The 14,445-nt window shown below is 51.1% G+C and overlaps 1 protein-coding gene across 2 annotated transcripts; it reads left to right on the top strand.

Annotated features, from left to right (window-relative positions):
• SEPT12 (septin 12) lies at positions 3,592 to 13,809 on the top strand. 2 transcript variants are annotated; one of them, XM_018040097.1, is made up of 10 exons: positions 3,592 to 3,656; positions 4,013 to 4,203; positions 6,616 to 6,741; positions 6,818 to 6,899; positions 7,623 to 7,760; positions 7,866 to 7,983; positions 8,082 to 8,177; positions 12,493 to 12,589; positions 13,309 to 13,360; positions 13,446 to 13,809. In XM_018040097.1, the coding sequence occupies exons 2-10, from the start codon at positions 4,041 to 4,043 to the stop codon at positions 13,657 to 13,659; spliced, it is 1,086 nt and encodes a 361-aa protein (XP_017895586.1). In that variant the 5' UTR covers positions 3,592 to 3,656; positions 4,013 to 4,040; the 3' UTR covers positions 13,660 to 13,809. The 2 variants fall into 2 exon arrangements, with proteins under 2 accessions (XP_017895586.1, XP_017895587.1); XM_018040098.1 differs by lacking the exons at positions 3,592 to 3,656; positions 7,623 to 7,760 and having other exon boundaries at positions 4,041 to 4,203; positions 13,446 to 13,659.

The following is a 14,445-nucleotide window of genomic DNA, read 5'->3' as shown; positions in this document are numbered from 1 at the left end:
ATGGAATTCCCTTTTGGGGTGGTGAACGTGTCATGGAGTTGGACAGGGGTGGTAGCTCTGCAGCATTGTGGATGCAGCAAATACCGCAGATCTGTGCAAGTTGAAATGGCTAGAGGGTAATTTGACGTTCTGTGGATTTTACCTCAATTGAAAAAAAAAAGCAAGGAGGGGAGGTTAAAAGCTGTGGTACCTGCCCACCCCTTGGCCTGGCCAGTTAGGCAGGGGCTACCATCTTCTCCTCTCCCCGCTGACCCTCAGTCTTCCTGTCTAGACCTCCAGGTGCTTCATTTGTTTATGTTTCATTAAAGAAAATCTGAGGTACTCTTGAGTCATCAAAAGACATAAAATTACCGGTACAGCCCCCACCCCCCACCAAGATCCAAGCAGAGCGATGATGGGGGACAGGCCACAGCAGGACATGTTTCTAACTAGTCAGACCCCAGACTGGGGTCCTGTTCCCAGCCCTAACATCCACCCATGTGTGACCGGAGGCCCAGCCCCAACCCCTCTCTGTCTCAGTTTCCTCATCTTAAATGGGTGTGTGGAGATCTCCCCCATCGGGCCTCTGGGAGGGGTGAATGCAGTAATTGATACAGATGCTCCCTTGGCACAATGACCGCAGGAGAAAACTCGCACTAAATGGCCACGTGTTACTCACCCTACCTGTGCTTGCGATCCCCTCCAAGTCTTGGTTGTTTGGATACGCTGGGCTCACCTGTCCTTTGCTCTGATCACTTTGCCCTCAGCTTTCCCCAGTCCCTGTGGGGCTTCCCTGGTGGCCCAGATGGTAAAGAATCTGCCTGCAATGCGATGTTCGATCCCTGAGTGGGGAAGATCCCCTGGAGAAGGGAATGTCTACCCATTCCTGTATTCTTACCTGGAGAATCCCTTGGACAGAGGCACTTGGCGGGCTGCAGTCCATGAGGTCGCAGAGAGACAGACGCAACTGAACGACTAACATTTTTTCCCCAGTCCACAAAGCCCAGTGCCTTGAATGGTCCCTGTGGGTGTCTTCCCACCAGAATCCCACATCACTCACATGTGACACTGCCACAGAAAGTGTTTTCTGGGCAGAAACGCTGATTTCCTTGTTCCCAGAGGCAGATTCTTCTCCCGTGCCAGGTGGGTCCCCATGTCAGCGGCGCTGTTGGGTCATCAGCACAGATCATCCTCCTCTGTGGGGAGGAGGAGGCCAGGTTCTCTGAGTCCCTCTAGCTGTGGTGTCCGTCGTAGCTTGAGGGAGTTCTCCAGCGGGAGCAGCATTGTGTTCTGGGCAGGCTCTGCCCCAGGCCCCAACCAGCCCCACTCCTATCCTCCAGGCCCTGAAGGTGACATTTAAGCCTCTGTCTTCCGATGTGTGGACTGTAGGAGAGCAGAAGGCAAGGCAGGCAGGCAGAGACAGAGGCTGCTGGGGCTCCAGACAGTGGAGGCGAGTGGGTCGGGCGGAGGGGCTGAGTCTCAGCGAGAAGAAAGGGCGCGGCAAGCCGCCAGCTGCTCCTGTGAATGGGCTGACTGGCACACATCCGCGCCTGACCTGCTGCGGCTGCCGTTGCACCGTGACAGTGGAGTCGAAGAGCAGGTGCAACAGAGACCTTCTGATGGGCAGAACTTAAAATCTATCAGTTCAGTTCAGTCGCTCAGTCGTGTCCGACTCTTTGTGACCCCATGAATCGCAGCACGCCAGGCCTCCCTGTCCATCACCATCTCCCGGACTTCACCCAGACTCACGTCCATCGAGTCCACGATGCCATCCAGCCATCTCATCCTGGGTCGTCCCCTTCTCCTCCTGCCCCCAATCCCTCCCAGCATCAGAGTCTTTTCCAATGAGTCAACTCTTCGCATGAGGTGGCCAAAGTACTGGAGCTTCAGCTTCAGCATCATTCCTTCCGAAGAAACCCCAGGGCTGATCTCCTTCAGAATGGACTGGTTGGATCTCCTTGCAGTCCAAGGGACTCTCAAGAGTCTTCTCCAACACCACAGTTCAAAAGCATCAATTCTTCGGCGCTCAGCTTTCTTCACAGTCCAACTCTCACATCCATACATGACCACAGAAAAAACCATAGCCTTGGCTAGACGGACCTTAGTCGGCAAAGTAATGTCTCTGCTTTTGAATACGCTATCTAGGTTAGTTATAACTTTTCTTCCAAGGAATAAGCGTCTTTTAATTTCATGGCTGCAATCACCATCTGCAGTGATTCTGGAGCCCAAAAAACTATCTGGCTTTTTACAGAAAACATTTGCATACATATGAGACAGAAGATTGCTTGTGGCTTAGAGACTCAGGTGCCAGGAAACAGGCAAGAAAGAACTGAGTGAGGCAGACTTATGATGAGAAGGATCTTACTGGGGAGGCATTAGGGAGAGGTGAGGACTGGGGCAAACTGGAGAGCATGTAGCCCATCTAAAGCGGGCAGCGAGGGACTTCCCTGGAGGCCCAGTGGTTAGCACCCAGCGCTTTCATTGCCAGGACCTGGGTTCAATCCCCGGTCATGGAACTAAGACCCTGCAAGCCATGCAGCATGGCCAATAAATAAATAATAAAGAGGGCAGCTTGAGTCAGCTGTAGGCTGGACCCAGAGTTGCCAGGGATTATAAATCCCTTTGCTGTTCAGTCACTAAGTCGTATCCGAATCTTTGTGACCCCAGGGACTGCAGCACACCAGGCTTCCCTGTCCTTCATCCCCCGGAGCTTGCTCAAACTCATGTCCGTTAAATCGGTGATGTGTCGGTCCGTCGGTCAGTGAGATACACCAGAAATCTAGACATTGATGTGAACAAGAAAAGAGACTGTAGGGGTGAGCATGAGGACACAGCTCCCAGTTCTGCCACCTCCTCGCTGTGTGACCTGGAACCACTCTCCAGACCCTTACGTAAGCTGGGGCTTCCCAGGTGGCACTAGTGGTAAAGAACCTGCCTGCCTGCCAATGCAGGAGACATAAGAGATGAGCACGTTCAGTTCCTGGGTCGGAAAGACCCCCTGCAGGAGGGCAAGGCAACCCACTCCAGTGTTCTTACCTGGAGAATCCCACGGACAGAGGAGCGATGGGCTACAGTCCATAGGGTTGCCAAGTCAGACACAACTGAAGCGACTTAACACGCGCAGGTCTAGTAACAACACTTACTCCCGTGAAGACCATTGACAGGTTAACATCCTAAGGCTTCTAGAAGAGTTGTTAACACAGACACAACACAGAGCGTGTTGACAGAATGACACCAGCAATGGACAGGCCAAAGAAAGCACACCTATGTGTGCTTTCTGCTGTCTTCTGGTCACAGGTTTCCTTCCCTGACAGAGTGGTTTAAGGGCATGATCTTGGAAGCCAGAGGAACCGGCGGCAGTCCCGCTGTGCCTCTTACCAGTGACCTTGAGCAAGGGAGTTGCCCTGGGGCCCTGGCTTCCTGTCTGTAGAACCAGGTTGGTGTCATTGTGAGGGTTACAGGGTACTGGCCCAAAAGGGCCCGGAGGCATGGCTTACCTGTCCCTATCCCCAGCCCCCTGCTGCAGCGGAGCCGTGGGGCGGGGGGTTCAGGGGAAGCAGGTGGCGCTCAGATTCTTCAGTTAACTGTCACCTGTCCCCTCCCCCTCACCACACACACCAGGGTCTGCCAGGACAGGGCAGCCCCTCAAGGCTCCCACAGGGACCCAAGGCCACCAGGTGCCACACGAGGCTGCCTCTCTCCCTCTGTGTCCCCTCCGCGGGTCCAGACCCTGGCTTTTGCCAGGCTGGCCACACAGCTGTGGGAGCCTGCCTGGGCCCAGGGTTGGGGAGGGACAGATTCCTGGGGCTGGTGCATCTCAGAAAAGGGATTCAGTCTCCCTTGAGAGGCAACGCCTCCAGGCACCCCTTGCCAAGCTCCATGGGCCATGGGGACTTAGCTGGGTACATAGGTCAGGGGATGTGAAGCGTGGGAATGTCTGGGAGCAGGCCTCAGGAGTCAGGGTTCAGAGATGAGAATTCAGATGGTCCCCCTCTGGAACCGCAGCAACCCCCTTCTCCCCACCCTGACCCAGATGACAGGCATCGTAGTTCCTTGGCCCCATGGACCCCTTGAGGCAGTCCCCCTCGCCCAGTTCATCACGGGCCTCCAGCCCGAGGACCTTCTCCTGCGAGAGGCTTGGTTACGTGGGCATCGAGGCTGTGCTGGACCAACTCAAGATCAAGGCCATGAAGATGGGGTTTGAGTTCAACATCATGGTGGTGGGTGAGTAAGGGGTCGGGGCTCACAGGAGGACTGAGTCACGGATACCACCCTGTGGGCCTGGACGTGTCACCTCTCGGAGCCTCACTCTCCCCATCTGTAAAGTGGTGCTGACAGTTGTACCTCAAAGGGGTGTGGTAGGTGGAGAAGTGGGAAATGCTGAGTCATGAAAACACAAAAATCACCCAAGAAGCCCCGAGTAAACCCAATCAGAACATGAAAAGGGGAGGCTGTGTGTGGCAGAAAGTGGGAACACCCTAGATGGTGGTCCCAGGATTTAATGCCCACCAGTGTGTGACCTGGGCCCCTGACCCCTTGCTGCCTCAGTTTCCTCATGGGGTTTAGCACACTGCCTGCCATCTAGGAGGCTCCCCATGGGTCAGCTGACCTGGAATTGCATTTTTATACATGCAAAATTTGGTGGGTCAAAAGCTACACTTCTCTGACATCCCTGGTGGTCCGGTGGTTAAGACTCCAAGCTCCCAATGCAAGGGGCCCACCACGTTCCATTCCTGGTTGGGGAACTAAGATCCCAATTGCCACACAGCCAAAAAAGTAAATCAATATTGAAAAAAAAAAAGACAGTTAAAAAAAGAAAACTACGCTTCTCACAAAATAAACTGGATGCAATGGAACATAAAATGTCAGATGTATAGCACCAACGAAGCGTATTTTTCTAAGGAGGGGGCACCCAATAGAAATGTCATGGGAGTCACATCCATAATTTCAAATTTCCTAGTAGCTTCCTTTAAAAAAAGAGAAATGGGAGAGATTGATTTTAATCATCTCTTTTATTTAACCCAATACATTCCAAAAATACTACCATCTTGACATATAATACATAGAAAACATTATCCACAAGATTGTTTGCATTCTTGTTATTATATCAAGTTTGCAAAATATGGTTTATTCCTTTACACTGACAGTACATCTTGGTACAGACTTGTACGTGACCGTATTGCCAGTAACAATAGCCAAGGGTGGCTCCGACTCTGAATATCGAAGCCCAAAGGACAATTTCGGCTATAGATACAAACGTGCATCCTGCCCTGTGACGTAGGATGTTTCCTACTGCGGGACAAGGTCCATAGAATTGAGAAGCCAGCCCAGCAGGGAGAATGGGCCATCTACAAGTACAGACAGCATGGAGATTGTCGTTTTTCAGTCGCTCAGTCATGTTTGACTCTTTACGACCCCATGGACTGCAGGACACCTGGCTTCCCTGTCCTTCACTACCTCCCGGAGTTTACTCATGCTCATGTCCATTGAGTTGGTGATGCCATCCAACCATGTCATCCTCTGTCACTCTCTTCTCCTCCTGCCCTCAATCTTCCCCAGCATCAGGGTCTTTTCCAACAAGTTGGCTCTTTGCATCAGGTGGCCAAAGTATTGGAGCTTCAGCCTCAGTCTTTCCAATGAGTAGTCAGGGAATATTCAGCATGAGGGAGTCTCACCCAGAGAAGCCAGAGACGAAAGAGCACGTGCTGTGTGATCCCCACGTAGAGCGTGGGTGGGCAGAGCTGCTCCTTGATGGTGCAAGTCAGGAGAGTGGCCGTCCCCGGGGCTGGAGATGTGACAGGAGTGGTCTTGGGTAGAACCACGTGTTCTGTCCCTTCACCTGGTGTTTCATTTGTAAAAAGGCATTGACCTGCCCACCTGCAGAGGAATGGATAAACACAGTGGGGTCTACCCATCCGGGGGAGTATTATTCAGCCATGAAAAAGTAGGAAGTCATGGTGCATGCCACAGTGTGGATGAGCCTGAAAGCACTATGCTGAGTGGGAGCAACCCGACACAGAAGGACAAGTACTGCGTGATCCCGTTTATATGAAGCACCCAGGGAATTCCCTGGAGGGCCTGTGGTTAGGACTCAGTTTCAGTGATGAGGGCGTGGGTTCGAGCCCTGGTTGGGGAAATAAGATCCCACAAGCTGCACAGCATGGCCAGAGGAAAAAGGGGAAAAAAGAAGTATGTATGCAATAGGCAAATCCATGGATAGAAAGCAGATTAGTGACTGGGGAGTGTGTGACCAATGAATGCAGCATTTTTGTTGGACTGATGAAAATGTTTTGGCGCTAGAGAGAGTTGGTGTTTGCACAGCACTGTGAACGCACTCAGTGCCCCTGAACTGTACACTTTCAGTGGTTAATATTAGTTTTTATTATATGAGTAAAATAATTTTTATTTATTCATATTTTGTATAATCTTATATTTTATTTAAAAATTACATTTTATTTTGTTTCTGCCTCAATAAAAAATGGGGAAGGCATTGAGCTGGAGACTTAGGATAATACATGCTTTTCTGTGTTTATGTTATACTTAAAAAACGGTTGACTTTCTGAAAGAGTTTATTTGAGAGTTTCAGAAACATGCCTAGCCCTTCTGCTGTTGTTGGGGCTCTGTGGTTACTTGCAGGACAGAGCGGGCTGGGCAAGTCCACAATGGTGAACACACTCTTCAAGTCCAAGATATGGAAGTCCACGATGCCGGGTCTGCGGGTGCCCATGCCCCAGACGCTGCAGCTGCACTCTGTGACTCACGGTGAGTGAGCCCCCCATCACCCATCCCCACCCCACCCACCCAGGCCCACTCTCTGCCTCTCCGCTCTTCCCCACAGTTATCGAGGAGAATGGTGTGAAGCTTAAGCTGACCGTGACCGACACACCTGGCTTTGGGGACCAAATCAACAATGACAAGTGGTGAGTCCCAGGGGAGGCAGGGAAGGCCAAGCCCTGGCTACCCTGGCCCCCGCCCCTCCAGTCTCCAGGAAACATCAGGCCTGAAGTCACCTGGATGTGGCATCTTTGAGGCTCAGTTTATTCACCTGTGCAACGGGTGTGTGCAGCCCTCCTCCCAGGATCATGGGAAGTCAAGTATGTAAAGGTCTTAGCTTGCTCTTAGCTCTCTGATGAAGGCATCGTTGATGAGTATGGCAAGGCAACAGAAGCCCACACTCCAGAATCAGGACCCCTGGGTTAAACTACTTGCCGGGTGTACCACCTGGGCCTGGCTGCAGATGCTCTCTGAGCCTGGGCTTCCTTTTTTGTAACTTGGGGATGACGACATCCCCCGTCCAGAGTTGTTTTAGGCTCTCAAGGAGATGAAACACATTCACACAAGCACCTGGATGAGCCCTGGGATTCTTCATCCATAGACACCTGGCCTCCACCCCTTCCCCAAGGGACCCCGCTAACCTACACAGCTCTTTTGCTTGAATTGGAAAAAGGCAGTAGCATGCTTCACAGACAGGAGCCTGCATGGGATTCACCCCTACTCAGCCTCATGGCGGGTTGCCTTTGTGCAGTACACAGACTGCACCTGTGTACAGGGAAGCCCTGTAAGGGCAGAACACCCAGAGGACCTGAGGGGTGGTGGGGGGTGCTCCCAGCAAGTTTCTGAGGCTGGACCATCTCCCGCCCCAGCTGGGACCCCATCCTGGGCTACATCAATGAGCAGTACGAGCGGTACCTGCAAGAGGAGATCCTCATCACCCGCCAGCGGCACATCCCTGACACGCGAGTGCACTGCTGCGTATACTTTGTGCCGCCCACTGGGCACTGGTGAGGTGGCTGAGCCAGTGGGCGGAGGAGGAAGGGATCCTGGCGTGGGCGTGGGCTGGCACCTGCTCATCATGCCTTCACCACCATCGTGCCCCACCTGAGCAGCCTGAGGCCCCTGGACCTTGAGTTCCTGCAGCGGCTCTGCCGGGCTGTGAACGTGGTGCCCGTGATAGCCCGGGCCGACAGCCTGACCATTGAGGAGCGAGAGGCCTTCAGGCACAGGGTGATCTGGGCTCCTGGGAACGAGTCTGGGGTCAGTGGGGGTGGAGGGGGCAGAATTCACCTTAGAGTGGGCTGAGGTCATCTGTGTGTGGTCTGCAGATCCAGGATGACCTGAAGACTCATAGCATTGAGGTGTACCCTCAGAAGTCCTTTGACGAGGACATCAATGACAAGATCCTCAACAGCAAGATCCGGGTAGGAGGCCATCTAAGGTGGGGAGGCTGGTGGGACTGTGTCTGGGTGATGTGCTGTCCATTCATCCTTTCCATCTGAAGATTTGTCTCTCTGCACCTTGGGGAAAGTTCATATATTTCTGGCAGACACAAATCTCCACTTGAAAACAAGGTGAGCAAGAAATTGGTCATATCAACAACACCCAGAATGGAAGAAAATGTTCTCAAATGATATATTTGATAAGGGACATGTATCATGAATATAAAAAGAACTGTTACAGATCAACACTAAAAGACAGGTGGGACTTGCCTGGTGGGTCAGTGGTTGAGAATCTGCCTTGCAGTGCATGGGGCGTGGGTTCGATCCCTGGTCTGGGAAGATTCCACATGCCCCACCCCACCCCCAGGGCAACTAAACCCGTGCACCACAAGTACTGGGCCCATGCGCTAGAGCCCATGAGTCACAGATGTTGAGCCCATGAGCCACAGCCGCTGAAGCCGGCATGTCCCAAAGCCTGAGCTCTGCAACAAGAGAAGCCGCAGCAATCAGAAGCCCATGCACCACAGCTAGAGAGCAGCCCCTGCTCGCCCCAACTAGAGAAAGCTGGCCCAAAGCAACAAAGACCCAGTGCAGACAAAAATAAATTACCAAAGCAAAGAACTCTTACAAGCCAACAAGAAAAGACAAATAGCTCAATTTAAAAATGGATAAGGAGCTTCCCTGGTGTCCCAGGGGTAAAGAATCTGCCTACCAACGCAGGAGACTCAGGTTCAATCCCTGGTCTGGGAAGATCCCACATACCACGGAGCAAGCCCATTTGCCGCAACTACTGAGTCTGCACTTAGAGCCCGGGAGCCACAACTACTGAGCCTGAGTACCGCAACTACTGAGCCTGAGTACCGCAACTACTGAGCCTGAGTACCACAACTACTGAGCCCAAGTACCACAACTACTGAGCCTGAGTACCACAACTACTGAGCCTGAGTACTGCAACTACTGAGCCCGAGTACCACAACTACTGAAGCCTGCTGACCCTAGAGCCTGAGGGCCACAAGAGAAGTCCAAATAGACAGAGACTTCCCTCGCCATCCATTGGTTAAGACTCATGCTTCCGATGCAGGGGACGTGGGTTCGACCCCGGTCAGGGAACTAAGATCCCACAAGGCATGGCAAAAGAAAAAGACAAAGACAAGCGTTAGTGAGAGTGTGGCGACACCACAACTTTCACACATTGCTTGTAGGAAAGTCAAATGGTGCAGCCACTTCAGAAAATAGTCTGGTAGTTCTTCAAAGGTTAAACACTGTTACGATATGGCCCAACAATTCCACTCTCAAAAGAAATGGAAACCTTATGGCATTTTAAGACCAAAAAGAGAAAAAAATAAATGTAAACCTATTTTGATATAAAAACTCATACACAAATGTTCACATAACAGAACATTTAGAATGATCTGTAACAAAAAGTGGAGACAATCTAAATGTCTGTTAACCTGTGAATGGACAGACAAATGTGGTCTATCCATACAAGGGAATATTCCTTAGCCATCAAATGGAATAAAGTTCTGATAGATTCTACAATGTGGATAAACCTTGAAAACGTGATGTTAAATGAAAGAAGTCAGACACAAACGCCATGTGTTATATGATTCTGTTACATGAAATGTCCAAGATGGGCAAATCTACACAGATAGAAAATAGATTTGTGCTTCCAGGGGCTGGGAGGTTTACGGGGAGTTGGGGAGTGACTGCTAAAGGGTTCAGGCTTTCATTTGGGGTGATGAAAGCGCCCTGGAGTTAGATTGTGGTGACGGTTACACAATCTTGTGAGTATACTGAACTGAACCTCTAAAGGGAAGAATGTCATAGTGTGTAAATTATATCTCAATAAAGTTATAGAAAGAAAGAGAGAGAGGGAAAGAGAAAGAAAGAAAGAAAGGGATGGAAGGAAAGAAGGAAATAACTCATATCTTCATTTTCCCTGAAGCAACCGAATTCCACCTCCAAGCCCCAGTCTCCCTGTCTTTGTGGTACATTCAAAGTCAGTCTGTCTTGTTCCTAAAAAGCACCTGAGTGAGGCCTGGGATTCTTTGTCCATAGACACCTGGCCTCCACCGCCTCCCCGAGGGACCCCGCTAACTTACACAGCACTTTTGCTCGGATTAGAAAAAGGCAGGAGCCGCCTCCACAGACATGGGATTCCGCCCTACACAGCCTCGTGGCGGGTTGCCTTTGTGCAGTGCACAAACTCCACATCTGTACGTGGAAGCCTTGCTTCCTGTCTAGCCCCCAGTTTCTCCACGCAGTCTCTCTTTCCGCTCCCCACTGGAGCAATGAACAGTATTTCCTGTGAAAGATTCAAAGAGCTTTGACCTTCCACTTTCTGTCCCAAGGCCAGCAAAGACAGCAGCCTGGTCACAACTGGATTAGAACTGGGGGAATAAAGAAAAGTTTTTCAAATTAACCTCTCAATAAATCATCCAGACATATAACATCTGTCCAGGGTCGAATACTGGCTGGTGCATAATAAGTGTGCAACAGATAGCTATTTTTTAAATATTTATTTATTTGTATGTGGCTGCTCTGGGTCTTAGTTGCCTCACAGGAACTCCTAGTTGTGGTATGTGGGATCTAATTCCCCAGCCAGGCATCAAATCCGGTCCCCTGCGATGAGAGCTCGGAGTCTCAGCCCATGGACCACCAGGGAAGTCCCCAACACATAGTTATTATTATTAGCATCAATTTATTTCCCATCACAGCCTAATTCTTAGACATAAAAACAAACCCCCATACTGCACTTGAGAGCCTAATCTCCACTTGCAGCCACGAATGGACTTCCCTAGTAGCTCAGTTGATAAAGAATTTACCTGCAATGAAGGAGGCCCCGGTTTGACTCCTGGGTTGGAAAGATCCACTGGAGAAGGGATAGGCTACCCACTCCAGTATTCTTGGGCTTTCCTTGTGGCTCAGCTGGTTAAGAATCCACCCGCAATGCGGGAGACCTGAGTTTGATCTCTGGGTTGGGAAGATCCCCTGGAGAAGGGAAAGGCTACCCACTCCAGTATTCTGGCCTAGAGAATCCCATGGACTGTAGACTGTAGATTGCAAAGAGTCAGACATGACTGAGCGACTTTCATTTTCACTTTCTAGCCATGAACAAGTAAGAAACTAGAATTACAAAAGGGCTTAGAAACTTTTTTTTGGTAGCAAACTTTTTTTGTGTGTGAAGGGCCAGACAATGGTATTTTAGACTTTGCTGCAATTACTCAGCTCTCCCAAAGTAGTATGAAAGCAAAATAGACAAGAGTAGATGAATGGCCAGGGCTGTATGCCCATGAATTTGACTGCTTTGGTCCAGGAGCCATAGGTTGCCAGCCCCTGGCTTACAATGTTCTCTCTCTCTTTCAAATTTCTTTTATTGAAGTATCATTGATTTACAGTGTTGTGTTAATTTCTGGTTTACAGTAAAATGATTCAGTTACATATATAATTTTCCATTATGGTTACAGGATATTGAATACAGTTCCTTGTGGTATACAGTAGGACCTTGTTTTTATGTAATAGTTTGCATCTGCTAATCCAAGCTCCCACCCCACCCTTCCCCCACCCTCCTTCCCCTTGGTAACCACAGCTCTGCGTTCTACATCTGTGAGTCTGTTTCCTAGGTAGGTTCATTTGCGTCATATTTTGGATTCCACATATAAGTGATATCACATGGTATTTGTCTTTCTCTTTCCAACTTACTTCATTTAGTATGATACGGCATTGCTTCATTCTTTTTATGCCTGAGCAATATTCCAGTGTGCATTTGTGAGGAGTGTGTGTGTGTGTGTGTATACACACCCCACATCGTCTTTATCCCTTCATCTGTCAAGGGTGTTAAGCTGTTTCCATGTCTTGGCTATTGTAAACAGTGCTGCCATGAACATAGGGGTGTATATATCCTCAAATTATAGTGCAAAATTGTTTCTTTTAACCTTATAATAATGGTTAAAGGTGATTGCCTTTCCTGTTTCACAGGTAAGAGATAGGACGTGAATGGAATTGACATCACTAATGTACTCTGAGTAACACTTGGTTTCCAAGACTTGTTCTGCTAAGCCCTTCATCATGCTAAGCCCTTCCCAAATATTCAGAGCCCTGCATCGGTCCTATCGCGTCTCCCACTTTACAGATGAGGAAACCAAAGCACCGATCAGAGTCTGTGCCCTTCGACTTCAGACATCTGTGCTCCTCCTGCCACTTTCTGTCCCCACAAAGGGCAGCATCCTGAGGGTTCATACCTCTCTCTCCACGTCCCCAGTGGGGCCAACCCTCCCATCTTGTCTCCTCCCTGCAGGAGCGGATCCCCTTCGCTGTGGTCGGGGCCGACCGAGAGCACATGGTGAACGGGAGGTGTGTCCTGGGCCGGAAGACGAAGTGGGGCATCATTGAAGGTCAGTTCAGGGACCCTAGGGAGGGCTCAGGGAGAACAGATTGAAAAGCGAGGCTTGGCCTCTTGCCCTTGCCATCCTTACACCCACCAGAGAGTTGGTGTGGGTTTAAGCCCAGAGCCGGAAAACAGGCAGACCTGGGATCAAGTTCCTTTGTGCTTCTGGGTGGCCCCGGGCAAGATACCCAACTCCGTCAGTTTCCTCACAGTCAAACGGGTATCATGAAATCGTCAGCCTCATAGGGTGGGTGGAGGGGGAACAACCACCACTTTGCATTGAAACCTGGCACCCAGGAGGCACCCTATTCATTCACCAGAATTTATTGTGGGCCTACTATGTGCTGGGCGCACTACGTGCAGTTCCTGAAGGGATACAGTGAAAGTGGGACCAACAAGGTCCTTGTGCCCACAGAGGTGGCCAGACAAGGACAGTGGGGACGCACAGAGAAGGAAACGTGTGGGGTAGGGGGGGCACCTGAGGGAGCAGAGGAAAGTCCTGTGACTCAACAGCTGTTTATAGGAGCCACCTGTACCAAGGGCTGGGGACACAGCAATGAATGAATGAATGAATGGGAGGTGGGTTAACGCAGGGAGAAATGTGGGGAGGGGCAGGCAGTGGTGGGGGGTGGGGGGTGCAGCATACAGCAGGCGCTTACTCAATGCTGGCCAAGGGCAGAGCACTGAGCAGAGCGCACACTCAGGGTTTGGTGCCGTGTCTTCCAGTGGAGAACATGGCCCACTGTGAGTTCCCCCTCCTGAGAGACCTGCTCATCCGGTGAGCCAGTGGGGAACCCGGGAGGCTGTGGGGGCCCCGGGGGATGTCCAAGGCCCACCGCACTGACCTGCTGCCCATCTCCCAGCTCCCACCTCCAAGACCTGAAGGACATCACCCACAACGTCCACTATGAGAACTACCGCATCATCAGACTGAAAGAAAGCCACGCGCTGCCCCGAGGGCCCGGCTGGGTGAACCTGGCCCCCACCCCGTCCCCCACCCCCACGGGTACCCGGGCCAGCCCCGGGCCTGGGAAAGTGTGCCGGTGGGCCGAGGACGACTCAGACGAGGATTTCTAAACGAGTGCTGGGTGGCCCCTCAACACACAGCTGTGTATTCGAGCATGTATTAAAGGTGGACATTGCTTTTTATGAAAAGCTGTGCTTTGAAAACAAAAGGCATTTTGTAAATGACTTTGATCTATCCTCCAATAAAAGTATGGTTCTTTCTAAAGTAACAGTGTGAGACCCCAGGCCCTCGGGAGTCTTGAAGACCTGGGAGGGCCTGTCTTGGACAACCAGCCCCCTCTTCTGCCCAGAACCAGGGTCAAGGTCCAGATCAGGCGCTGCCCTCAGCCACAATGCCTCCCTCCCGCACAGGCATCATAAGATGTGACCTGGAGCAAGCTGTTTCTTCTGGTGGGCCTCAGTTTCCTCATCTACAAAATGGGGATGACACTATCCCCACACTACAGTGCTGCTGTGCAGATAAAACGAAATGACTCAGGGAACGTGGCTGCCACCTAGGAGAAACAGTTCTCAGAGGCAACAGGATAGCACATACCACCAGTCCAGGAAAGAGGCTGTGCCCCATAGGATGTGTGAGCACTTGCTGGGGCTCTCGGGATCCCTGCAAAGGAAATGGACTTCACCGAAGTCCTCACGGTACACCTGAGCTCCCCCAGGGTACAGGCAGGGGGGAGCAGCAGAAAGTGACCCTGGGGCGCTTCAGCCCCAGGGACCCTGGGACCCTGGTGTCCCAGCTGCTGGTCTGAGCACTCCTCATCACCGGGGCAATCTTTCCTGGGGGGAGGGGAAGGTATTCCAAGTGTTACTGAAAGAAGAGATGCGTCCAGCTGCTTACCG

The sequence above is a fragment of the Capra hircus genome, chromosome 25 (genome assembly GCF_001704415.2).
Source record: "Capra hircus breed San Clemente chromosome 25, ASM170441v1, whole genome shotgun sequence".
NCBI classification, from domain to species: Eukaryota; Metazoa; Chordata; class Mammalia; order Artiodactyla; family Bovidae; genus Capra; species Capra hircus.
The sequence above is the reverse complement of the archived record's forward strand: the minus strand, read 5'-3'. Positions and strand labels throughout refer to the sequence as shown.